Below are 26,333 nucleotides of genomic sequence, written 5' to 3'. Positions count from 1 at the left end.
CACGGGTTTTAAAAATTGTAATGAAAAGTGGGTTGAAAAAGTTAGTGGAATGTGGGTCCTACCTTTATATATTAGTTTTATAATAAAATGTGAGTAAGAATGAGTTAGTGGAATATGAGGTCCATTACCAAAAATGATAAAAGTGAAGTGAGACAAATTATGTGGGACGGACCGAAATGAAAGATTACAAATTATGATCATAATGACCTTGTATATTATTCGCCATTTTTTTGAAATGCTCGTTATAAGCTGGGCCCAAAACAGCCCGATAAATTGGCCCATACACAAGAGGTGACCAAATGAGAATAAGGAACTTTTATGATTGTTTTACTTTTCTCCTTATAAAATGTTAAAGAGAAAACAAGTTTATCAACACCTGAACAAGTTCAATAATGTCAACTTGCATCTAATATCGGTTGATATTAAATTGCATACGAGATTCGAGCCATAAATTTGCTATCGTATATGCCGGAACGTTGGACTAGCACAGTGATAATAATCGGCTCTGTAGAGGAAAAAATGACGATTGACTAAAGTAAGGGACATGATAATTGGCGGACAAATCTATTTGAAATCGTACTCTTCTGCATCAGGGTAAGTTTTAAAGGAACCAATCCAAGAAGAATATTCAAAACATCACGTTCAACATCATTAATCAATAAAGGTTAAGTTTTGAAAATTTCATTATAAACAATATTAATAGCAGAATCACGAGCACTATCAATCTCATCATTTTAGACTAAATTCCTCATCCTTCGTGACCGATGACTTTTGAAAATGCAACATACAATTACCTATAACTAAAAAAATTTCATTTTGTAAACGGGCCAACAATCAATATATTTGCTTTTACCAAATTTAAATCTATTACTAGATATAAATACACACACATAATGTTTTGAAAAGAAAAAAAAAAATAGAAGTCAAAGTCATGACTCATGTACAACAATATTTGAACTAGAAGAAATCAAATTCATCTCAATTCTATGTATACCACGTAGGGAGATATTAAAATGACAACGCTATTTTGAGTGACACTGTGCCACCAATTTGAACCGTTAGATTTTAGGTGAGATGCAATTTTAACATGCCATTTGGCAGTCTCATTTTTTTTTTAAAATAATTAGAAAAATGCAAAAGGCTATAATTGTTAATCAAAGTCCTAGCAGATCCTCCTCCCTTTCTTCAATTTCAGCATTTAATCCTTCAATCTCTATAATTCTCTCAATCGCTTGTGCTACTTTCATTCTACTAATTTCAATTTGTGTAATTCTTCCAAATCACGCTCTGCTACTTTCAACCTCTTTTTTCAATTCTGCAGATATTCAATCTCTGTTATTTTCCTAGATGTTCAATCTCTGCAATTCTTCATTAAATCTCCCATCTTCATTGAATCCATAGAGAATGATGTTCCTGCTGACGTCCAATTCACTGATTTCGCAAATGGTAAATTTTTACTTATAATCGTGTGATTGTTAAATTGCTTATTATAGTTCATGGATTTTCATTGTGATTGAATTTCACGAATTTCATATGTAATTGAACTCACGGATTTGTATCTTCTAATGTAAATGAAATTTATGTGATGGGAATTGAAATCGTGGGGTTTATATTTCATAACTTATTGTAATTTAGTGATTGAGTGTTTGTATTACGCCATACAGATTTCGTCTGTCAGATTGCTTGACTGAATATGTTATATTGCTTGCTCATGTTTACTAAATTGCATGTCAGTATTTGGGATTCCCAGATGATTTAATGACCAATTGAAGAAATTATCTGATTTCATGAGCTTGCAAATGATATTTATGTATTTGTAATTAAATTTCATGGAGTTCAGATATAAAGACTAATTGTACTTTATTATTGATTGTTTTTATTTCTCCATAAAGATTTTGTATGCCAGATTGTTTGTTTAAATATGTGACATTGCTTACTTATGGATATTAAATTGCATGTCAGTTTTCAGCTGTAATGCTAGCTTTTGGAAAAGAGTTGGAGAACAACTCCCGGCCTTGCCTGATACTGAAAAAAAGGAAAAGAGTGGAAGAAGATTTTTATTTCATTGGTAGACTATATGTAATTGAAGTTCAGACACCGAAAGAGTTGAGAGCAACTCCTCGGCATCTATGAATAGCAGATAGTGCCGTCCTCCATCAGATGCAATCATAAACGATGAGAGAGCAAGGTTGGACAAATTTCATCAGCGGCGCTCCTTCTTCCGTGGACTGCTGCAAACGCTAGGATGGAGGCGAAGACAGTTGATGGAAGCAACGATTTCTTCTTCGGGTTTCTGGATTGAGAACGCCGATTAATTGCAGAATAGAGGAGAGAAAAGGTGGGGAGAGAAAATCTCAATCAGAGTCCAAATTAATCGTGATTTTCAAATTTGTATTAGTTTAATTTATGGTCAAATGACAAATATACCCATACAAGCAATATTATGTTAATAGGCAAGCAATTTGTACTCTAATCCTACAAATCAATCTCATCCATCTAATTAAGAGATCGGACGGCCTATAATGATGTTAGGTTATCATTTTAACTATGTTGTTACGATAGTGCTCCCCATGTGCTAGTACTATACAAAATCAACATATTTAGAAGTCCAAATCATAACTGAACTAACACAAAATTAAAAAGAATTTGAATTACTCTAAAACTCTATTTTATTGTTTGAAACCCAAATTAGAGAATCCAATCAGTAAAAGTTCCGGTCGTATACATATAAACCCTAAATGAATGTGGCGCCTCCATTCATAAACCCGACCCGCCACGCCGCCCGGTTACCGGCGAAACCCGACCCTCCGGCCTCGCTCCTCCACCGCCCTCCCTCGCCATCTCTCCTTCCAGCCTGCTTCGTCGATAATTCTTGATTTACTTCGATTTTCTTGGTTGATTTGGTATGATTCAACTATTCTGATCTTATGTTTTATCTTGTTTCTGTTTGTATTGATTTTATTTCTATCCCAGATTGAGCTATAACCAAACTTTTTTCAAGAATTTATGATGTTTCACTCCAAAACTGAGCTTAATGGCATTTCTGAAAACTGCACCAAAACTCTCTTTATATTAGTATTGATATTGATATAGTTAAGGCACTTTCAGCATTCACTAACAACTGCAATTTTCAGGTCACAACATGCGATTCGATGCTGATTACCGAGGTTTTTGTGTGATGGGAAGTTTTTCATATCTTGAATTGCGTGCAACTGAATTTGTTGCGTTTAGGTCTAGCCGCAATTTGTTGGCATTCTTAGCCTTTCAGGGAGCTAATGACTTGCTGTTATAATGGGTTTTCCCCCATTTCTGATATACATTTATCATGTACTCTGTAGCTCTTTTCAGTTGCAGAAATATCAAGAGATTTTGTGGTTTTAGCTTGGTTTCTCGTAATTTATGTAGTCGTATATTTAATGGTGATGATGTCGAAAATGGATTTGGGCGGATTGAGGATTTTCTCAATGAGTCGTGGAAAAGTTCAAAGAATGGGTCCAGTTGGGAGGACACTGCTTCAGTTTCACCTAATTCTCGGGGAAATTTCTCTGCACGAAATGTTTTTGTTGATGAGGTGAGATGCGATGCTGAAAGGATTTTTGAAATTCTATCTCAGGATGGCCCGGGGTATGATGTGAAGCCTGTCTTGAACGATTTAGGTGTGAGGGTTTCAGGCCTTCTTGTGAGGGAAGTTCTTTCTTGTATCATAAAGACAATAAATCATGCAAACAAAAATAGGTGTGCAAAGCTGGGCTACAAGTTTTTCGTGTGGTCTGGTGAACAGGAGAATTACAGACACACAACAAATATCTACAATTTAATGATGGAGATCTTTGCAGAGTGTGAGGAATTTAAGGCAATGTGGAGGTTGCTCGAAGAGATGATTGAGAAAGGGTACCCTACTACTGCCAGGACATTCAATCTACTGATATGCACTTGTGGTGGTGCTGGATTAGCTAGAAAAGTTGTAGAGAGGTTTATGAAATCGAAGAATTTCAACTATAGGCCATTTAGACATTCATTCAATGCTATTTTGCATTCTCTTTTGACACTGAATCAGTACAAGTTGATTGAGTGGGTGTATCAGCAGATGTTGGTTAATGGTCACTCTCCTGATGTATTAACCTACAACATCATGATGTGGGCAAAGTTTAGGCTCGGGAAGTTGGATCACTTTCATGGATTGCTTGACGAAATGGGTAGGGGTGGGTTTTCACCTGATTTTCACACATTTAATATACTCCTCCATGTCATTGGCAAGGGTGACAAACCATTAGCAGCACTGAAGCTCTTAAACCACATGAAGGATGTTGGTGTTGATCCAACTGTGCTCCACTTCACCACATTAATTGACGGCCTCAGTCGGGCTGGTAACTTGGAAGCTTGCCGGTATTTCTTCGATGAAATGACAACGCATGGGTGTGCACCCGATGTTGTCTGTTACACTGTCATGATAACTGGCTATGTTGTGGCCGGTCAGTTAGATAAAGCTCAGGAGATGTTCTCTGATATGATTAACAAGGGTCAATTGCCTAATGTGTTTACCTACAATTCCATGATCCGTGGACTTTGTATGAACAAGAAATTTGAGGAAGCTTGGTTGATGTTAAAAGAAATGGAATCAAAAGGTTGTAATCCCAATTTCCTTGTGTACACAACCTTAGTAGGTTATCTTCGCAATGCAGGCAGGTTGTCTGAAGCTCACCAAGTCATAAAGCATATGATGGAGAAGGGGAAGTATACACATCTGCTGTCAAAAATTAAAAGATATAGGAGATGCTAAGTAGGTGAAGTACCTATATTAGGGAGGATCCTTTGGAAATTGGTGCTCAAAATGTTCCGACTTTTGGTGAATCAATGTCAAGTGATCTTGAGTTTTTTCTCAAAATCCCTGTAACTTTGTTCCCAGAAAAGCTAGTTCATGCCAAAACTGTGAATCAAGGATGTATGCTCAGTGGTGATTCTGCTGCTGCTATTACTACCATTGTAGTACAGAACTTGGACGTAGAAGAGCATAAGGTAAGCTTGTCTGCTAATATGTTACTACTGATTGATTGTTTGGGTTTATTTACTGGTCCTGCTGGGCGAATTCTTTAAATCTAGTGATAAACTACATCATCTCTTTGAGTTTTAAAAAATTAACTGAAATGTGATTGTATGAAGTCATATAGTTGGTTCTGTCCTAACTTCACAAATTTATATGGTTTTCATTCTGTGCATTTGTAAGTGTGAACTATTCAAATTGCCGAAACACATGCCAAGTTATGAGGATTTGAATGGATGAGAGTTTCTACTGATGATTTGTTTCAAATAGTAACATTTGTTTTAGTGGGGTGTTTGGCATTATTGTTGTGATTTCAGTGCTCATCTTTGATTGTTTACAATTCACTTACTTTAAAGACTTTCTCTTTGTTGTCTTACTGTTATTCTTATTGGAACGTTATACCAGCAAAGAGATTTGGGCTTTGGCATCAGCTCTGAAGGAGTGCAAACCGAAGCTGGAAGAACTGTTAAATACTGTACCTGTCAAGAGAACCTGTGGAAATGGGTAAATGATGCTGAAGTCTGCAGTAAGATGGCCTGTTCAATCCATTCCAGTGTGTTCGGAATCAAATTACAATCTTTCTTGCATGCCTTTTGGCCCCAACACAGTTTTAATAGTGAACACCAGAAATGGCAACGATGAAATGGTAATTTCCCGGAGATCCACACACCAGAGGATTCTTGAAATTGAGCAACAAGTTGTGGAACGCGATATAGGTCTTCCAGTTGATCTAATTGTAAGCTCTGAAGTTTGTCTCACTTGGTATGACTACAAAAGTATTGGAAAAAGCTTCAGAGCCAGACGAGGCCTTTTCAAGCTTGCACTTATGCGTTGAAAGTGTCGGAGCGAATATTTTGACATCACTTGGTAATTACAACTGAAAATTTTAAGATTATAAAAGATTTTGCTGCTGCCTTTTCTTAGTTATTCTAATTCTTTGGTCATTTTTGGTGATGAGTATGTGTTGCAAAAGGCGAATAACATGTATTGGACAGGAGTCACATTCTTTTAGGATACTTTTGTAAAGCAGTTCAACACATGAGAAAGCAATTTTCTTGGCAGCGTTATGGAATCATCAGATGAGCTCTATGAACTTTTATTACTTTCATTGTAAAGAGTAATAATAAAAAAGTAATTTGAAAATGCGAATATACAATAAACTTATAAATAAATTGATAAGAGATTAGTAGAGAAAATTAAAGCTATAATCGATTTGCCTTGGTTATATAAGTTTTTTAAAATTATTTAGGTGGTTCTTAACCTTTGGAAGACCGCCGTCTTACAAATTATACTGTCACCAGTAATCTTTTGATTAAATTATGTAACATATGAGTAAAAAGCAATTACTTTGGGTAACAATATTTATGGTCTTTATATCTAAAAAATAAATAAATTAGGTTCTTCAACAAATAAAGCCAATCATCATGTGGGCTTATGATATAAGGCCTTCAAAAAGAATTGTTGCTCTAAACCTAGTAGTCAATAGATCATTTTTTGCCCTGTTTTAAATACCTCATTGTCATTGCTAATTAAATGTGTTGGAGATATTGCAAAGGCGTACTTGATATTTGATTCAAAATTTCATTTCAACCCTTGTCAAAGCATAACAAGATTAATATTCCGGCAAAAAAGCAATACCTCATTTGCTTCTGTTTGTTATTTTTGTAATTGATTTAGATGTTGTTTATATTTTTAATTACTTTTGCATTCCTAGTTTGTCATATTTTTGGTTTGAGTTTTGTTATCACAAAAGTAAGTTAGAAATAAATAAAATTATTGTGGCATAGTTTTAGAGTTTAGACTACGTACTTTGGGCCATCTTCCTTATACCCCACACTTCTATAGCCCAAATCTGTCAAACTAAGGTAATTGAACCACCCTACATGAACTCACCCCTTAGTAACAAATAAAATTATTGGTTAGAAAAAACGGCCTATAAGGCTATAAAATACAATAAACTTCAACAGATCACTGTCTGGTAGTGGGAGTTGTCAAAGTCTCAATGTTCACCAAATGAAAATTAGGAAATGAATCCTTCAAAGACATTTTAAAAATATATGACTAAATAAGTATATTCTAAATTTATAAAGAACTATAAAAAAAATTACTAGAGTAGATATCGGATTATAGAGTCTATATTATAAGGAGTGGGGTAAGTATGTATAAACATATGATGCAGTTGGGCATGAATGGTCCCTGAAGTGAATGACACAATTATCATTTTATTTCATTTAAGTACCCTTTTGGCTTTAGGGGCAGTTGTACTAAACAAACACGACTTTTTTTAATGCATGCCAACCCAATAACTCTATTAATACTCACTTATTATGACTATAAAGGAAAGCAAGAATTTAGATTGGTTTAGGCACTTTACTTTTCCAATGTTAATAATTGAGTTTTAAATTATTACTGTCATATAATTTTATAACTTAAAGGAGGGAACCTACTCACTCCAATGCCAGCTAAACACAGCGTATAAAACCTCAAATTGTAGTAATAAAGATTTGTGTCACCATCGTATATTTATAGGGGACCCATGCTATGTATGCACTAATTAAGCAAGTTGATTTTTCAGAATAAATAATGGAAGAAAATAAAAACTTGCTTCCTTACGTGTGGAACAATTGCACGGAGGAACTAAAAAAAATGGTAGCAAATAAAATTTGGTCAATTTCTACAATATATAAAAAATATATAAATAATTTATAGCTCAATTTCTTAATATTTAAAAATTAAGAATAATCATGATAAATATTTTAAATAGCATGTAAATTCTATTTCACTACTAATAAGGTCTGGAGTTTCGACGTTTCATATATGATACAAATGTCATAAACATAAAGACAAAGCATCAATATTTTCAAGTGGTACCTGCCGACATACGCAACACGTCTCCCACCACACCAAGAATCTTTTAGAATCTCAAATCTCTTAATTTTATACTCCTCCTCCTTGTTAATAATAACATAAAAAAACATTATGGGAACGTGCACATCACATAAAATAAGTGATACTAGTACATAACATAAATGACATCAAGAATAAAGATCTCAACTTACAATTGTTTCGCTGCCGCAATTTATGTGAGCCGCTTTGAGCATGACCACTGAAATTCATTTTTTTTAATAGAAGTAAAATCCTTAAATTAACGAAAGTGGTGAGCAAAAGTTCAGCAGACCGACCTGCGCTCTCAACAAAACAAACACACGCACAAGAGCCAAAGCCTAAAAAAGTCTGAAAAATGCAAAAGTCCCTCTGCTAATTAAAGTATATGGACGTGTGATGATATTTTTAAATTTTCAATACTGTGTTTTGTTTGATACCAAATTACCGATCCATATTTAGGTGCCAAAAATATAGTACTCTCTTTTTTTTTATTCTAAATTTTATAGAATTTTGTGTGAAGGTCATCATACGCTCTAACTATTTAAGTTAATGGAGTATTTGTTTTTTAAACGTGCGCTTAGCTATTTTACAATAAAATTTGTCTTGTAATTTGAAAATAAGTCTAATCTATTTCACAAGTAATTCAAACACCCACATGACTAGTAACAAACAATCTAATCCTCCTTTTTTACATAAATGACACTGCTACTATAGAAAGAAGAGAATACAATGTCTTCTCAAAATTAATCATTAAATCGGAAAATTACACATCAAAACTAAAATTGCTTATTTAGCATACACCATAATTAAGCGGAAAAAAATCAACAATATTGATTCCGCCCTTCATGAAAATAAAATAAATTATAAAAAAAATGTTTGCATATTACTAAAAGAATATATATGTATATATATTTTTTGATATTTTTTCGATCTTATTTTGATATAATTAGAAGTGCTATTATGCTACAACTACAATTATTGTAAGACAATAAAATCTAAGTCTATCATATACTTTTCAATAAGACTTACCTAAGTAGTAGTACTATAATAATTTAGACTAATAAACAACATCTCAAACGAATCATTAATATATCACCTGTTCCTTCTTCGTAGCCTTTTAGTTTGTACCTCATTCATTCACTACATTTTATCCCATTTTAAGAAATTTAAATGTTAACCTTATTATTTCATTTACAGTAATGTTTTATTCCATAACAAAATCTTTGATTTTGTCAGCCCCAGATTTCGTCCAACGTTCAAGGTCTTTTACAATATTAAAATATTTTATTATAGTACTCCCTCCATCCCACATAATTTGGGACACTTTGACCCGGCACGGGTTTTAAGAAATCTAATGGAAAGTCAGTTGAAATAATTAGTGGGATGTGGGTCCTACTTTTAAAGTATTAGTTTTATAATAAGAGTGAACTACATAAATGGTACCTGATCTTTCACTTTCGCACGTAAATGGTACCTGATCTTTATTTTATATCGTTTTTGGTACCTATAAATCACATTTTTGGTATCTGATGCAATTTTCTTCCCAAAATGCCCTTTAAACAAATATATTTTCTCATTTATGTCATAGAGGGTATTTTGGGCATATATAAAATTAGTACCAAAAGTGACATTATAATATATTCTCTCATTCTCCTCATTCTTTATACTATTATTATTAATCCATATTATTATTATTATTATTATTATTATTATTATTATTATTATTATTTTGATGTTATAAATTAATAATTAATTTATTTTTAATATTATTCAAATATACTTAAATATAATTATAACTATAATTATATTTAATATTATAATAATATTGTTGATATAATACTAAAAACTGATAGTAATTAATAAGTAATTGTAATATAATTATATAAATTATGATCACATAATATTATGTAATAATAATAATTATTATTATTGTTATTATTATTATTATTATTTTACATTAAATTAGTAACTAATCAATATAGTCTCAATAAAAATTGAACATTATGAATTGTATTCACAATAATAATGATATAAAAAGTTGAATATTTTTAGTTAGGTGTTTCAACCTTAAAAGAATTATAAAATAATTTAATAAAAAATATTCAATTGATTTAATTACTTTAAATAATTAATTTAATTAGGTATTTTGTTTTTTATTCATATTATGAATGCAATTAGAAGGAAAACGAAGGAAGAAGAAACATAAACTAAAGAGAAAAAAGAAAAAAAAGAAAAAAGAAAGGAAGATAAAATACTAAAAAGAAAGAAGAAAATGAAGAAAAAAGAAAGAAGAAGAAACTAAAGAAGAAAAAGAGAAATAAGAAAGGAAGAAAAAATAATTATATATTTGGTACTATTTAATTAAAATTTCCAAAAATATCCTCCATGAAAAAAGCACATATTTGGTACCTAAGGTTATTTTTGTCATTGGGTACCAAAAATGATATAAATTAAAGATCAGGTACCATTTATGTGTGAAAGTGAAAGATCAAATACCATTTATGTAGTTCACTCTTATAATAAAATGTGAGTAGGAATGAGTTCGTGGAATATGAGGTCCACTACCAAAAATGGTAAAAGTGAAGTGTGTCTAGGGGTGGGTAGGTACGGTATACCTTACCGAAACCACCATACCGTATACCTTACCGTAAATACGGTATACGAAAAAGTCATACCTTTACCTTACCAAAGTTTTCGGTATACCGAAGTTCGGTTATACCTTATTTTCGGTATGACGAATTTCCATACCGATACCGTACCGAAGTTCGGTATACCTTACTTTTGCGGTATACCTGACTTTCAACATCGATTAAAATAGAAAATTAGAGTTTTTAGAATATTATTTATATTTTATAATTTTAAAAATAAATTAAATAGAATTTATTCATAACTATATTTATATTTCACAATAGATTTTATAATTTAAAAATATATAAAATATATTTTATATATAATTGTGTTTATATTTTTTGTGTATATACCTTAGTTTACGATATATACTGAATTTCGGTATGCAGCGGTATAACGCGGTATTTGAAAATTCGTATCGTTACCTTACCGGAATTTTTTGATAAGGTATCACACCGTACCGAAAGTCACGGTAATACCGAAAATTTAGTATTTTCGGTATTTTTTCAGTACGATAAGGCCGATATTTTGATATTTCAGTATTTTTTTCCAGCCCTAAGTGTGTCAAATTATGTGAGATGATCCAAAATAGAATACTGTGTCAAATTATGTGGGACGGAGGGAGTAATTGATTTTTGTAACTTAAGGGTTTGATTGTTAATGTTCGTTGATTCATTCAATTCAAAAAAATTATAAGTACATTATTTAACATAAGATATAATTATAAAAAATACTACTCCACATAGAGACATCATATATGAAATAAATCATTTATGTGATTCTAAAAAACTTTGCATATCGGTAGACATCACACATTTTATAGCATTTTGTTGGATTGCGATTTGTAATAGGATTATCACACACAACAATATATCTTTGGTCTCCTCCCTCTGTCCTGTGCCCCATTGTAAAAGTTATTTAATAAAAATATAGGTGGTGACCAGTGAGTGCAAAGAAAAAAGAGTATAAATAAGGAAGTTAAGTTTCTAAATTTAAATTGGAAAGTGAGATATTTAATATATTGGGAATAATAAATTTTATTCTTTTTCTATACTTTATACTCTTTTCTCTTTTACTTTCTCTTTTCTTTTTTTGAAAATTAGTCTCTAAAACCATCAACTTTGCCCAAAATTTGGTATTTCCCATGAACTTTGAAATTGGTATATAATATCACGAACTTTATATTTTGTTTGGTATTTCCCAAACTCACTCAAATAAGATATTTTCATCAAAATCTTATTTAACATAGGCAACCGTGATATGTTTTATAATATTTGAAACCACTTTTTAAGTTCATAACATGTAGCATAAAAAGTCACGTTGAAAACCAAGTTGATTTAATTGTGTCAAGTATGATAAAAGCCTCGTAAGTTAGTCAAATATAGTAATAAACATGCCGTGGGAAATACCAAACAAAATGCAAAGTTCGTGATATTACATACCAATTTCAAAGTTCATGGGAAATACCAAATTTTGGGTAAAGTTCATGGTTTTAGAGACCAATTTCCCTTCTTTTTTCTACTTCATTATTTACTCCCTTCATCCCTAGTTAAAATACACATTCCTCTTATGTCATCAAATTAAAAAAAAAAAAGAATTTTGTAAGTTAAATAAAGAGAGAACGAAGTAGATCAAAGTAACAAAGAGAAAGAGAAAAAAATGACTCACTTACTTTTAGAATTTCCTAAAAAAGCACTGCCTCTGTTCGTTGTTATTGGAGATGTTTTTTTTTTGACACCGATATTAAAAATAGTGTGTTATGTAGATGATGAATAAAGTACTAAGAAATATGAAGAATGCACAAAGAAAGAAAGAATAAAATAAAGACGATATTACTTTTTAACAAAAATAAAAATAATTCAATTAAGTTAGAACTTTCTAAAATAGAAAAATGAGTTGTTTAATCCAGAAAAGAAGGAGAGCACGGAGTAATATAATTCTGTAATCATTCAAAATTTATGTGACAAGAAAAATAAGTATTTCACTTAGATTTAGATTAATATTACGATACAAGTCCCTAGACATGGAAAATATCTAAATCCACAGTTATCTGTTGCTAATTGCAAGCATATGTAATCATTTGTGGTGCCGTTGATTTAATATAAAATCCTTAAATATTAGAAACTGTTTGAGGATTTGAATAATCTGTGGGTGTGGGATTCCAAATCACAGTAGCCCCCATTCTTGCTTAACTTCTACCGACAACACATACCTTCCAACCAACTCATCTTTCTCTCTCACTCACTGTGGATAGAGTATTATTTAGCTCTCTATAATCCTCAATTATTCATGCTCACTTAACTTTCCTAATTCAAAACCAAACACCTATCCAATTTCTCTCAACAACTCATGGCGGAGGAAGAAGTCAAAGCCGTTGAGCCCAAGCCTACCTGCGCCGACGCCGACGTTGCTGAGGAGGAGAAAGCCGTCGTGCCGCTACCACTACCTCCGGCGCTAGACAAACCCGACGACTCCAAAGCTCTTGTCGTCGTTCAAAGTAATTCTCTTTATTACTACTAATTTCTACTTTTCTGAAATTTCTTGTCCATCTTTTCCCCAAATAATTATAAATGAGATTTCTTGGTGATGAATAGTACTAGTATTTTATTGGATTGTTTCTGCAAAAGTTAGTATTTGGAGTCATTTTGTATGGATTGGATTTAATAAAGGAAAAGGCAGCCCTTTAGTAATTCTTTAACCATATATTTGCAGAATCACCTAAAATTAAACTGCTAGTGAGTTGTTTTTCAAGGCTTTTCTGCACTTCCATAGCTTCCTTGTGCTTTGACTGATTTCTCCCCCATCTAACATGTGGAAATCTTTCTATGGTTATTGCTAAACAACCAGAGGCTGCTGAAGAAGAAAAAAAGCCTGAGGAGGGCTCTGTAAACAGAGGTATCATGACTATGCTTTTGCATAGATATGTTTTGCTAGAAAATTGATTTATCTATGGTAGCATATAAGATGAGGAATGTAAGAAGAAGAAAAATACTTAACTCGTATGGTATCTATGTAGATGCTGTGCTTGCCCGAGTAGCTACGGAGAAGAGATTGTCGTTGATCAAAGCATGGGAGGAAAGTGAGAAATCAAAAGCTGAGAACAAGTAAACACTTCTTGAACATGCCATGTTCATCATTACTCGGCTTATCCTACCGAGAACTGTTAGAGTTCTCTTTTTTTTTGTCGCATTTTCACTTAGCAATGCAACTCATGCTTACTCAATCAATTGACAGGGCTCAGAAGAACATGTCTTCTGTCGTAGCTTGGGAGAATAGCAAGAAAGCGACTCTAGATGCTGAGCTGAAGAAGATAGAGGTAAAGACTCTGTCTTCACCACATATATTCATTCCATTTCTCAGTACTATCTCTCTATTATTTCTGCTCTATGTTGACACATACACATGGGAAGTAGGCTGATGGCTACGTCACATTTATTTCGTTGCCGAATAATTCACTCGGAATGTACAGCCCCATGTTAGTTGATGCCTTGGTTTTGTTATGGTCCCTATCTGAACTCAATAGTTGCATAAAACAGATGAAGCTTTTAGGCCCATATTGGTGTTGTTTCTGAATCAGGCCTTGCTGCGGCATGTGAGCTGCTTTAACCGTCACGTAGATATATTCTCGGGACTTATTTGGCATGATGTGTTGTAAAATTTGATCGTCACCGTATGCAATTGTGGCTAACAGGAGCAACTGGAGAAAAAGAAGGCTGGATATATTGAGAAAACGAAGAACAAGATTGCGGCCCTCCACAAGCAAGCGGAGGAGAAAAGAGCATTGATTGAGGCGAAACGTGGAGAGGATCTTCTCAAAGCAGAGGAGACATCAGCAAAATATCGCGCCACGGGCACTGGTCCAAAGAAACTACTTGGATGTTTCTGAAGTTGGAATGGGGTTTGGAACTCAAGTTGATTTGTACATTGTTTTGTTTTGGGATCTCTTTTTATTTGTTGCCAGATTTATTGTGTGATGTACTTAGAATATAATTGTTTCTTGTTAAGTTTGTTCTGTGTGAATAATGATTTATTTGTTTATATAAACTAGAAAATGAAGATTGTAAGAAAATTTGAGATTCCATGTTTTGAACTTGATTGATTATAAGGTTGAGAAAGTTGTAGCGGCAAGAGTTATTACAGTTTTTCTCCTACATAATTAGCACATCACTTTTCACACAAAATTTTCATTTTACATGATTCTTTCCCAGAAACTGCAGTAGATTTAAAACACAATAACTAAGAAGATGTATGAAATCCAGATGGAGAAGCTACATTTTATGATCAAAACGGCTCTCAGAATGAGGGTGCTTCGAGAAATTCCATGTCGTTTCCACCGACAGGGAAATCCAGCAGCAGCCTCAGCATTGCATCAGATGAATCATCAACCTCATATGGCTTCGATGTGTCTGAAAATGCAGCAATGTCCTCTGTTTCCTTCTTGCAGTCCCAAAGCTCGACTTTCATCTCCACCGGGCTGGAGGTCTTGCATGGCTCTATACCATTGGTCGAGTCAACTATGGTCAAGGACGACGATGATTGTGATGTTGAACGGAGAGAGGCAGCTCCACCACATCCATGTCCACCCTCATGCACGTTTCTGAATGATTCTCCAACTTTGCTGTTCCACAGGTGCAGGAAGTAGTCGCCTTTGCTGTTGTTGAACGGGATAGAGAGACGAGACTCGGCCTCAACCCTCACACCCTCCCACTGAGCCTTGTGACAATTAGGGGAACCTGACTTTGAAGATGAAGATGGCTGGTCGAGGGCCTTGCTGTCGAAGCGCTTCCTCAAATGTGAGTTCCAAAAGTTCTTCACATCATTGTCTGTTCTTCCTGGGAGATGAGAGGCTATGATAGCCCATCTGGGCAGAGCAGAAACATCACAATTTCAATGAAACAGACATGTAATGGTTGGGTCCTACCAATGTTTTTATTCACCATGAACTGTCAAGTAATAACCACAACTGGATTTGGAAGAAAGATGGGAGAAGGGGAGGTGATAAATTACTTGTTACCAAGCTCCCCGTGCAGTTGAATAATCGTATTCTCTTCCTCAGCGCTGAAGGGACCGCGTTTGATGTCAGGTCGAAGGTAGTTGGTCCAGCGAAGACGACAACTCTTTCCACAGCGGAGGAGACCTGTGGTTACCACACAGCGTCTCAGTTGACTAAACGAAAAACTGGGGCAGAGTGGCTCAGCAAATCTAATGCAGCAAACATAGAAATCCACTGCACAATACTAGCAAACTCTACTTTGCAGTGACACACTACCTCCAATAAACATGAGATGAAAATTGAGGACTATTTCTTGATAACAAAGAAACCATCCTTTATCACTCAAAGCAGAGGTTCTATTATGTACACATTGTTCAATATCTAAGCAACATGATAGAAGTAGACAATCAGATGCTAATCTGTCAAAAATTTCCTACAAGAATATTCACACTCTTTATGAGAAGTAGCAATACCACAAAGCCCTCAATCACATATTAGGAACATTCGCAAGAGATAATTCATAATTCCTTGAATGTTTTAGATGCTTAACAAGGTAAAAATCAAGTAGTATGTAGTAGAAATCAGAACCAAGATGCATTTTTTTTTTGCTTCCCTTTGTTAGGTTGCATCAAATAAATAGAAAAATAAGGAGAAAAAACCTGCAAGAAGAGGGAGATTTCGCCAAGTGCCATGGCCATTCTGTGTGATGAAGTCAACAAGAATCATGTCCTCTTCGGGAGTCCATGCTCCTTTGGTCACTCCCTCTCTCACACAACATGCCCTTCTGCCCTTCTTCTTCTCCTCTTTCCCTCTCTTCATCCCCATTTTCAACCAATTCTCACTGCTCTCAAAAAAAATAAAATAACATTTGCCTTTAAAATTCAAGAATAATGGAAAAGCTAGAGGTGTGTATATATATATACACAGAGAGAGAAGAAGAAAAGAGAATCTGAGGACAATAAATGCATGGGGATTATATTGAAAAGCAGCATTATCAGAGACATATATGTATCAGGCATCACTTTCCCAGTTTTTTGTCAATTGAACTCATCTATCTGCATCCAATGCATTAAATGTTGTACCCTGCCTTCTGCTCACTTCTCTCTCACATTTACACTCATCTTTCACAGAAAAATTAAGGAAATAAAGAGAGAGAGAAGGTGCTAACCAAGAGAGAGGAAGCAGTGTGTAATTGATGATCTTATCTCTTGGAGTGTTCTTTTTTATGTTCTGTTTCGGCTGATTTCATGCCTTATTTTCTTCTCATGTCATTTCCCTATATTCTACTCAGACCAAAGATTGTGAGAATTTCTTCTCACTTCTAAGTATAATTTTTATTTATTTACTTAATGTCTAGAACCTTTTTTTATCTTTTTTTTTTTATCAATATTGAGGAATGAGGAAACTCATGTGAATCAATTTATTTTTTGTTGAGATAAATGAAGTAATTTGCTAGGCTGGGAGTCGTGACATTTTGGGCAGGTTCGACCTTATAGTTATAGGGGCTCTTTTAATAAATTGTGTACTCCAAGTCATATCATACATATTAGACTCTCTTTTATCGAGTGATATATCATCGTTATACCCTTGACATTACTAAGTTGCAATAGTTTGTCAATATTGAATACTGTAGTACTTACAATAAATAGAAAAAGTTGAACAAGAGATGGGAACAAAGAATGAAATGAAATTAGGTACAAATTTCCTAGTTCTTTCTTGGTAATTTAACAATTATTCGTACCTATCTTTAAAATACTATTTTACCCTTGGTTAATTATTTGCGTCTCTCAGCATTTGAGCTATGTAGAAGTATAAGCTTAACTTAAAACATTCATGATAAATGGTCGAGCCTCGAATCATATCACACGTAGATATATATAGTTCTTATAGAGTCATATTAACCACAAATCCACTCTTAAAGACCGAATTAAAGATCAAATTAGGGTCATCCTTTTTTTAATCTTGTGTTTAGGATTAATATACAATTAATATAATATTTTATTTAATAAAAACTTTTTTATTTTAATTTTAATTTATTTTAATTTATATTTAATTTACTTTTATTTTTTTATTTTTTTATTTTATTTTTTTAACTTTTTTTTTAATTTTTTTAAATTTTTTAAAACTTTTTTTATTCAATAAAAACTTGCCAAAGTAAATAATGAACTATATTCACTAAAAAATGAACTAAATGAAGTATGTTATAAACTTATTACTTCAGTCCATTAGTTTATTAGTACTTCATAATGTGTTATGACATAATTATCTTTCAATTGAGTTTAAGGTTATTACTTCATTTCGTTAGTTTATTACTTCATTCAGTCATATTATTACTTCATTCCGTTAGTTTATTACTTCATTCAGTCATGTTATTACTTCATTCTATTAGTTTAGTACTTACTTCATTCCGCTTGTTTATTACTTCATTCAGTCATGCTATTACTTCATTCCGTTAATTTATTACTTCATTCAGTTATGTTATTACTTCATTTCATTAGTTTAGTACTTCATTTCATTAGTTTATTACTTCATAATGTGTTATGATATAATTATCTTTCAATTGAAGTAAATTCAGTATATAATGAATGCGAAAAATTACTTCATAACATACAGTCATTTAGTTCACTATGTAGTGAATATAGTTCATTATTTACTACAGCAAGTTTTTATCGAATAAAAAAAAATCAAAAAAAATCAAAAAAATAAAAAAAAAATCAAAAAAACATTTTTATTTAATAAAATATTAAATTAATTGTAAATTAATCATAACCATAAGATTAAGATAAATGAGTGGCCCAAATTTGGTCTCTAGTTCGATCTTTAAGAAGGTTCGACATTGATCACAATTCTATAATACCCTAACGCAGTTGAGACTTACAAAAATGTCTTTAAAATTACATTTTTTATGTAAATTAGTATTGTAGGACTAATTTACATGAATAGTAAACCTCGTTTGTACAATAAAGAAGTTCTATGTTTTTCAATTTTACAATCAATGCATCATCATATTGATATAGCATGAATCACGTATTCTATAAGCTTGGGGTTTATAGGCTTGTAGCATGATTTGCACCTCACTCTCAATAAAAAGTTAGCTAAAAAGTGCACAATTAGCACTTCAAAAATGCTAATTATCCTTTGTTTCATTAAATGTACTTAAAGTTAATGGTTGAACCATTTCATTTTTTAACAAGAACATTATTTTTTAATTTTAAATTTTTTTCTTTCATTTATTTTATTTTCTTTTCACTTAATATCAATATACTACTCATTTCTTAGTATTTATGCCAAAAAGTAATGCATTAACTAAGATGGAAAAGAGAGAACATTATTATTATTTTTTTGGTAAATTTTACTTGGTTGCAAATTAATCATATTATAAACTTAAAAATACAATAAAAATGATATTCTTTTTTTTTTTATCGTAATTTAGTGATCACAATATTTTCCATATCATGTTCTTATGTGGATATCATGGAATGTAGATAATTATCATTACATCCATGTCATATGATAACACTCCCTCGTGTACAATTAATATTCCCTTACATCTATTTCGGTTCTTACACAAGTATTAGTAGTAATTAATTTTTATTTTTGGTAATAAGGTCCAATTTTTTCTTTTATCTTTTCCATACATTTTTTCTTCTCTTATTTATCCACTTTCAATTGACAATAAGTCATTCATTTATTTCATATCTCATACTTTACTAATTTCAAATTAGGAATATGTTATCTACGTACTATTAAAATTAATTTTGGGGATAGGCATGAATTAAATTAATTTTTACTATTTTGTCATAATAGATTTTGCATCTTGCAATAAGAGTTTATTTTATTACTTTTCTTATCTCATTATCTATTCCACTGTATTCGTTCTAATCCCATACTTTATCTCGTCATTAATTTACAACAGCAATACTTAAGAATATATTTATTTTATAAATTAATAAAAATTTTACGAAATATAGTATTAAGTATAAAATTATATCACATATTAAAAATACTAAACTATGAAATTATAATAATCCTATGATATTTCATAAATTAATAAGATTTTAAAAATGCGATATAATCTATTAAGAATATACAGTATTTATTTTGTAAATTAATAAGATTTTTAAGATGCGATATTATCTATTAAGAATACTACTCCTAATAATTAATAGTACTTCATTATTAATATCATCACTATTATTTACATTATTACAACAATCAATCTTTTAGATTATATTCTAATGACTTGATTTATAAAATGAAAGTTCAAAACGGTGAGTAACATATTATTATTAGTGGATAGTGAGTAATCCCATTTGACTATGAACATGAAAGTAATCCCATATATATGTTACAATAAGATAAAAACAATAACTTGGGCTCCACAAAACCTTTTGCTTTTTGAACAAATACAGAATAACTTGGTTACCAAGTTCCCTCCTTTGTCCTAAACAGCATTTCCTTTTTATTACTATAAAATTCGCATTTCCAATTCTTTCCTTTTTCATGTATCCAACAGCAAAGCCACAGACCAAAAATCAGCAAAAAATTCTATCTTTTTCAAGAATAAAAGTATTGCAACTTTTTTTTTTCTTTTTTTGTGAGAAAATAATGTTGAAGATGACAATAGTTGGAAGGGTAAGTGATGGGCTGCCTCTAGCTCTAGGCCATGGTTCAAGATATGTGAATGAAGAGAATAACGATGGTGACATCTCTTCTCATAAGCAACAAGCCGAGTTCTTGCTCCAGGAAGTTTCTAGAAGAGCACTTCCACATTCCAAGATGACCATTTTCTTGGATGATCATTGCTTCAAGTTTGCATTTTTATCCTTTATTTTTTTCGAATTATGGGATGCTGTGATTAATTAATTCACCATGTTGTTTTTGCATATTTTGTTTTTGCAGTTACATTGTTGAGAATGGAATGTGCTTCATGGCACTCTGTGATTCAATGTATCCAACAAAGCTGGCCTTTTGTTATTTACAAGATTTGCATAAGGAGTTTGTCAAGTTTGAGGATGTGGGCTTGAATGCCACTTCTATCAGACCCTACAGCCTTGTTAAATTTGGTAACTTGCAATAGATTTAGTGCTTTGGAAGCTGATTTTAGGTGGGAAATTTCTCAACATGATGAATTAAATATGTCTGCTTTACATTGAAGGTGGTGTAATTGCAAATGTAAGAAGGAAATATGTTGACACAAGGTCACAGGCCAACTTGTCAAAGATGAACTCTGGTGCTTCTCAAGATGCAGATGTGATTTCAGAGAGCTTTTCGCGTATTGTACAGCGTAGGCGAAGATCGGGTATGGTGTTTTGGATTTTCATTGAGCTCTGATTCTTGATTTTTTCTTGTCAAATACTTACATGCATGATGAGAGTGATTCATTTGTTTGGAATGTCAGAACTGTTTGGGAGGATAAGTGAAGCACATTTGCATTCTTCTCCAATTTGGTGTTCCAATAGGCTTGAGGTAGGTTTTATAGAAGCTTTTACATGAAAAACAGAGTTATTTTGCATAATTAATTGGAGAGGAAGCTTATGTTTTGTATGAACTTTTGCAGATAATCGCGTTGAAATGGATCCCAATAGGACTGGTTGTAGCTGTTGCAACTGTAGTTATATGGACCAGATGGTTTCATTGTGATGTGTTCTTGATTTGTTGATTTGTGAATAGTTGAAATCTTCTTATTTCTCTAACTTATTACAGAATGAAGATTTGCAGTGTACAATTTTGACTAAAGAAAAACTACCACATTACCACATTAACTAGGATATACATCTTGCAACTTATTACAGGAAATTACAACTTAATAGCATCAATCACATATACAATTCATCACAAGAAAAGTTAAAAACTCCGGGAAAATAATCGACCAGACCAGCCTCTGAGATCTGATCATCGAAGCCAAATGGTGATCGAAGAATATCATCAATAGATATACTATTGAAGTTTGGTTTAGTGTGGATTTCTTCAGTGCCGATGGCCTCTCCATTGAGCTGAGCCGAAGAGTCTTCAGAGATCGAGCTTCCATAGTCAAAAGGGTATTTGAGATCTTGTGCGTTGCTAGAAGAAGAGCCGTGGTTGTGGCCATTGAACTGGTCAAGAGACAACCATTCAGCAAAAAGGACTTTTGGCAAGTTGCATTTGTCTTGTTGGTGATCTATAGACTGATCCGTGTCCGTTGATGATGCTTCCGTGTTTTCTAGGGAGTCAAAGGTACTATTTTGGGGAGGCGACTTGGACGAAGAAGAGGGTGCATCAGCAAATTTTGAGAGCCTTTTCTTTAGGTAAGAATGCCAGTGGTTTTTGATCTCGTTATCAGTTCTTCCGGGTAGGTGATGTGCTATCTGAGACCACCTGATCATACATACAATAATCAAACATTAGTACTTAAATTTGATCAGTTTTTAAGTAGAATTAAGTGCATGTTGTAAGAAGTTAGTTAGTTACTTGTTTCCTAAGACTCGGTGAAGGGCGAAGATCTTGTCCTCCTCTGCGAAGCTAAACGCCCCACGCTTCAGTCCGGGCCTTAGATAGTTAATCCACCTTAATCTGCAGCTCTTTCCATTCCTTTTAAGACCTGCCAACAAACAATGTAGGATGATTGATTAAACTTTTGTAAGTATTCTGTTTGTGTATGGATGTCATCAAATTTGTACATATATGCAACTATTAACTTTAATATGCTTAGATGGTTGACTTGAAACAGCAATCAAACTGGTTCAAAATGTATTTAAAGTGGTGGTGGTGAATTAGTAATGTGAGATGTAGAGACATAATTGGCTGAAGACTGGTATAAATATTAGTTATATTCAAAGTCATAGGCGTGGTATGGTTTTGTTCGAATTTCTTATTTGACTCTGCAATTTACCTTCACTCACTAAGGTTGTTGTCTCTCACTAATTAGCAGAATCATATTATCAGGAGCAACATTAAAAGCTTAAAATAATATGGAAAAAATAGCTCAAATTAGTGCAGGTTTGATCAGAAGTTGAAGGAGGTAGATAGCTCAAAATAACTCATGAAAATATGTAGGTATGTTGACATTCTTGTTTAGTTTATATACATAAAATTAAATAAGTTACCTGCATTGAGAGGAATGGAGCTCCAGCAGCCATGGCCATATTTCATGATGTGGTTTTTGAGCTTGAGATCTTCATCTGGAGACCACAGCCCCTTCTTGTGCTTCTGCGCCGTCTTCGCCTTCTCTGACTTCTTGCACCCCATTAGAGGTATGTATGATGAACAGGTATGTTTGATGTCTGAAGTTGCACAAGAAATAATTTGGAATTTTGATGTGAGGCCTTGCCACCATTTAAACAAGGATTAGTTGGCAAGGATTTCTAACAAATTAATTTGGTTTGATTAAAGAATAAGGAGGACTAGAAGAAATTATATTAAAACCGAGTCCTTAAACGACATTTTCATGAGATTGGAGAAATCAGAAAAGAGTTGTTTTGGACATATTCGGATACCTACTTTACACGAGCTAGTAATTTTGCATTATTATGTTTATTTATTAATTTCCACTTGTTTTCAATTCCCCAATAACTATATAACTGATCATTGTATTATATCCAGTTTTCATTAAAAAAAAAAACATTGACGTAATAGTATATTATACGTCTAGAGACATTATACTAGTATATGGTATGTATGTATGTATAAATTATACTTGCATGAGCCTTTAATTTGCTGTACTACAATTTTCACTGTTAATTTAATAAATTTGGCAGATCCTATGTTGTTTTCTAGTATTACACTGTGGTTGACTGCGTTAGTAATATAAGCGACAATTGTGGAACTAATTTAATGAACTGAATTTTTTTAAAGAATTCACAAACGAAATAAAATTTTACATAACTCGTGTAACAACTCTATTAGTACTTATTAGGTGCGCATATTTGGTGGGAATATTTGCTTCTAGTTTAGGTGGAGACAACAATGTTACCTTCATTTTTTCATTAACTCTTTTGAGTATTTCATTGCGAATGTTGATTGTTTCAGGTTTCCCTAAACACGCGAGTTTTACTTTTGGCAAAAATTAAGTTTGACTTTTGTCTATGTGAGAGATTAATTACGTAACACACAAGAAAAAAATCTGTAACTTTTTTCTCAAATTTTCCAATTGCTATCCTATCTCTACCTATATCCAAATTTCTAATTAATCTTCGTCGATTTATTATCTTTATTCAACAATATTACATTATTACTACATTTTAGATTTCAAAATACAATGCTATCAATTTGTGATGATAAAATAATTTAATTTTCAATTTATGTTTTATTTTGAAACCAAATCAATGCTAGTATCAATTTGTGATTAATGTTGAAATTAAAATGAATGAGGGTTTTTTTGGAAGCAATAGCAAGAGGGTAGAGAAAAACGTAAAGCTCGAAGATTTACCTGTTAATCAATTTGAACAAGATGGAAGTCTTTCGAGAGAATTGAATTATCACACCACTTTCGAAATATGATCAGTAATCACATGGAATTATAGTTGGATTTTTTTTAGATTATCGCCTTTTTATTTGTTGTCTAATGTAGAAGGTGAGTAATTGGAACAAGTTTGTTTGAATTTTTGATGCATTTGGGACAAGTTTGTTTGAATTTGTGATGCACGTTTTTTCACTTTCATATTTTTTTTCAAGAATTCTGTAGTATATCTATAAAAGACACATAATTATACACGCATGTACTACTTGGGAGGAGCTTAAGCCCCTCCCAGTTATTATTTTTAGAAAATATTATTCATATAATATTATCAGATTTTCAGTATTTTACAAAAATTATTTTGCAAAAGTCCCTATTATTAGAACAAAATACTTTTTCCGTTTCATTATAATTGAGTCATTTCTTTTTCTTCTCTCATTTAAAAAAATAATAAATAGTTAAAATGAAGAAAAAGCAAAATAACGTAGAATAATTAATATTGATAAGACATTTTAATCTCGAAATTTATAATGTATAACCCCTACCAAAAAATTTGTTGCGTCCCAACTCTCTCCTCTTTAGTTTCAATTGGTCGAAAATGTGAATTGTATTATAATTGCGAATAAAGTAAAGTTCTTAGGTTTTTAATAACACGGTTTACAAGTGGTACATTTTGGAATTTAAATTTAAAAGAGGTTGGTAATTTGGATAGTTAAAAACGCGTTAGTTAATATACAAACTAACCAAGAGAGAAAACTGTCTTGATCTTTTTTAATCAATCATGCATTCTTGGAAGTAGTTAGCACTCAGGTTGGAGTATAATTTAATTTTTATAAAGACTAATAAAAAGCACGTTCAAACTATCTTTACATTTTGATTTGACCGACAGATTGTAGAATCAATTTTAACATTATTCATGAATTGGTGTGTTTATAAATAATCCTCCATGCTTCTCCTTACCCTTAATTAAATTAACAACTTAATCATATATCTCACTTGTCCTTAAAGAATTTCATCAAATGCAATTTTCAAATTCCAAGACCCTACACCCCTTTCCATTTCTTACCATAAATCTCAACGTATCACGCAGATACCTTAAATTAAACTTCTTGTCCTGAACGTATTATATTGCATTATGTTATATATTATTCATATATCTTTTATTTTATTTTTTTGTGGCGACTTTCCTTTTTGTTACCCAATTAAGTAGCGCATGAGTTTGGTGCTGAGATAGTTTATATTTGCTAGCTTAATATAATAAGCTTTAAATAGAAGGCGACTAGCATTAATATAAATGATTTTGGAAGATTGCCGATACAAAAAAATCACATTATAGATATGCGTGTGTTGTTTTATTATGATTACCAGAGATCACACGTACATCAATGGTTAGCTAGAAGGAAAATATGAAGATACTATGTTTCAGACAAAATAATGGTTACGCGATTCTGTGCTACATTTTATAATATATTTACGATTCATTATTTATCATCGTATGCTACGAATATTCAATAATCAACATCATATAGTATTGTATTTGATGAAATTTAATGAAATACAAACTACAATTAACAAATCCAATCGAACAATCAAACATATATTTTTACAATTTTCAATTCTTTTCACATATTTTACGGATGTGGTTAATTTTACCTAAACTACATGGATATTTTTTGTTGTAAACCCCATTTAAATTAACCATTATTTTACCTAAGTATGTTTTACCTTAGAGTATAGGAGACAAATAGTGGGGATTACTTGAATGTGTGATACAATGCATTCTTTCCTATTTATCATAACTTTATAACTATATAAGAACACACCTATCCCTACTAATTACTACTATAGTACAGTATTTTGTTATTGCAAGATTTATACCCCAAATAATCCAAGAGCTCTTGTGTGGGCTCGCACATAGCTAGAGCCTAGAGAACGTGGTTATACTGGATCCTTTCCGGTTTGTCTCCCATTGAGTTGAGTTTTTTTTTACAACAGAAATATTATATATTAAATATAATACTTATCAATAATCACTTTTAAATTACAACAAATCTTTTGTACAACCAAAAATTAGCTTATTTGAAAAAAAATAGATTTATTTATGCATTTAATTAAAGTATATGTATGCCTATATAGTACATGGAAAGTATATAATATTGTGGTCATATATTTATGATTTGTGTATAATTTTTTTTATTTTTTTAGAACCATAAATGTAATTAGTGCATACTTTTATTCAAATTTTTTTTAAAAAATAGGGAGGAAATTCAAATATAAAAATAAAAAATGAGGTTAAAGGCTAATAAGTCTTTTTAACTTGTCCACTTACTATATCTATTATTTTAATATAT

The 26,333-nt window shown here is 32.1% G+C and overlaps 5 protein-coding genes across 8 annotated transcripts; 3 read left to right on the top strand and 2 right to left on the bottom strand.

The window, feature by feature from the left end:
- The first annotated feature begins 2,696 nt into the window (after positions 1 to 2,696).
- Positions 2,697 to 6,116, top strand: LOC125190506 (pentatricopeptide repeat-containing protein At3g60050-like). 2 transcript variants are annotated; one of them, XM_048087828.1, is made up of 4 exons: positions 2,697 to 2,903; positions 3,135 to 4,780; positions 4,907 to 5,016; positions 5,447 to 6,116. In XM_048087828.1, exon 2 carries the CDS (start codon positions 3,326 to 3,328, stop codon positions 4,778 to 4,780), a length of 1,455 nt encoding a protein of 484 aa, XP_047943785.1. In that variant the 5' UTR covers positions 2,697 to 2,903; positions 3,135 to 3,325; the 3' UTR covers positions 4,907 to 5,016; positions 5,447 to 6,116. The 2 variants fall into 2 exon arrangements, with proteins under 2 accessions (XP_047943785.1, XP_047943784.1); XM_048087827.1 differs by having other exon boundaries at positions 3,135 to 5,016.
- Positions 6,117 to 12,729: 6,613 nt separating this feature from the next.
- On the top strand, positions 12,730 to 14,683 carry LOC125187978 (remorin-like). 2 transcript variants are annotated; one of them, XM_048084682.1, is made up of 5 exons: positions 12,730 to 13,052; positions 13,385 to 13,450; positions 13,572 to 13,659; positions 13,790 to 13,871; positions 14,247 to 14,683. In XM_048084682.1, exons 1-5 carry the CDS (start codon positions 12,905 to 12,907, stop codon positions 14,439 to 14,441), a joined length of 579 nt encoding a protein of 192 aa, XP_047940639.1. In that variant the 5' UTR covers positions 12,730 to 12,904; the 3' UTR covers positions 14,442 to 14,683. The 2 variants fall into 2 exon arrangements, with proteins under 2 accessions (XP_047940639.1, XP_047940640.1); XM_048084683.1 differs by having other exon boundaries at positions 12,738 to 13,052; positions 13,403 to 13,450.
- Positions 14,684 to 14,755: 72 nt separating this feature from the next.
- On the bottom strand, positions 14,756 to 16,762 carry LOC125187975 (transcription factor MYB17-like). Of its 2 annotated transcripts, none has more exons than XM_048084679.1 (4): positions 16,717 to 16,762; positions 16,208 to 16,389; positions 15,563 to 15,692; positions 14,756 to 15,416 (listed from the first exon to the last, which is right to left on the bottom strand). In XM_048084679.1, exons 2-4 carry the CDS (start codon positions 16,371 to 16,373, stop codon positions 14,849 to 14,851), a joined length of 864 nt encoding a protein of 287 aa, XP_047940636.1. In that variant the 5' UTR covers positions 16,374 to 16,389; positions 16,717 to 16,762; the 3' UTR covers positions 14,756 to 14,848. The 2 variants fall into 2 exon arrangements, with proteins under 2 accessions (XP_047940636.1, XP_047940635.1); XM_048084678.1 differs by lacking the exon at positions 16,717 to 16,762 and adding an exon at positions 16,551 to 16,703.
- Positions 16,763 to 20,076: 3,314 nt separating this feature from the next.
- On the top strand, positions 20,077 to 21,321 carry LOC125187977 (25.3 kDa vesicle transport protein). Its single transcript, XM_048084681.1, has 5 exons — positions 20,077 to 20,359; positions 20,451 to 20,614; positions 20,707 to 20,850; positions 20,950 to 21,017; positions 21,109 to 21,321. Exons 1-5 carry the CDS (start codon positions 20,157 to 20,159, stop codon positions 21,208 to 21,210), a joined length of 681 nt encoding a protein of 226 aa, XP_047940638.1. The 5' UTR covers positions 20,077 to 20,156; the 3' UTR covers positions 21,211 to 21,321.
- LOC125187976 (transcription factor LAF1-like) lies at positions 21,277 to 22,807 on the bottom strand. Its single transcript, XM_048084680.1, has 3 exons — positions 22,634 to 22,807; positions 21,999 to 22,128; positions 21,277 to 21,905 (listed from the first exon to the last, which is right to left on the bottom strand). The coding sequence occupies exons 1-3, from the start codon at positions 22,773 to 22,775 to the stop codon at positions 21,368 to 21,370; spliced, it is 810 nt and encodes a 269-aa protein (XP_047940637.1). The 5' UTR covers positions 22,776 to 22,807; the 3' UTR covers positions 21,277 to 21,367.
- Positions 22,808 to 26,333: the final 3,526 nt, after the last annotated feature.

The sequence above is a fragment of the Salvia hispanica genome, chromosome 5 (assembly GCF_023119035.1).
Source record: "Salvia hispanica cultivar TCC Black 2014 chromosome 5, UniMelb_Shisp_WGS_1.0, whole genome shotgun sequence".
Classification (NCBI taxonomy): Eukaryota; Viridiplantae; Streptophyta; class Magnoliopsida; order Lamiales; family Lamiaceae; genus Salvia; species Salvia hispanica.
Note: the sequence above shows the minus strand (reverse complement) of the source record. Positions and strands in the feature narration are given on the sequence as shown.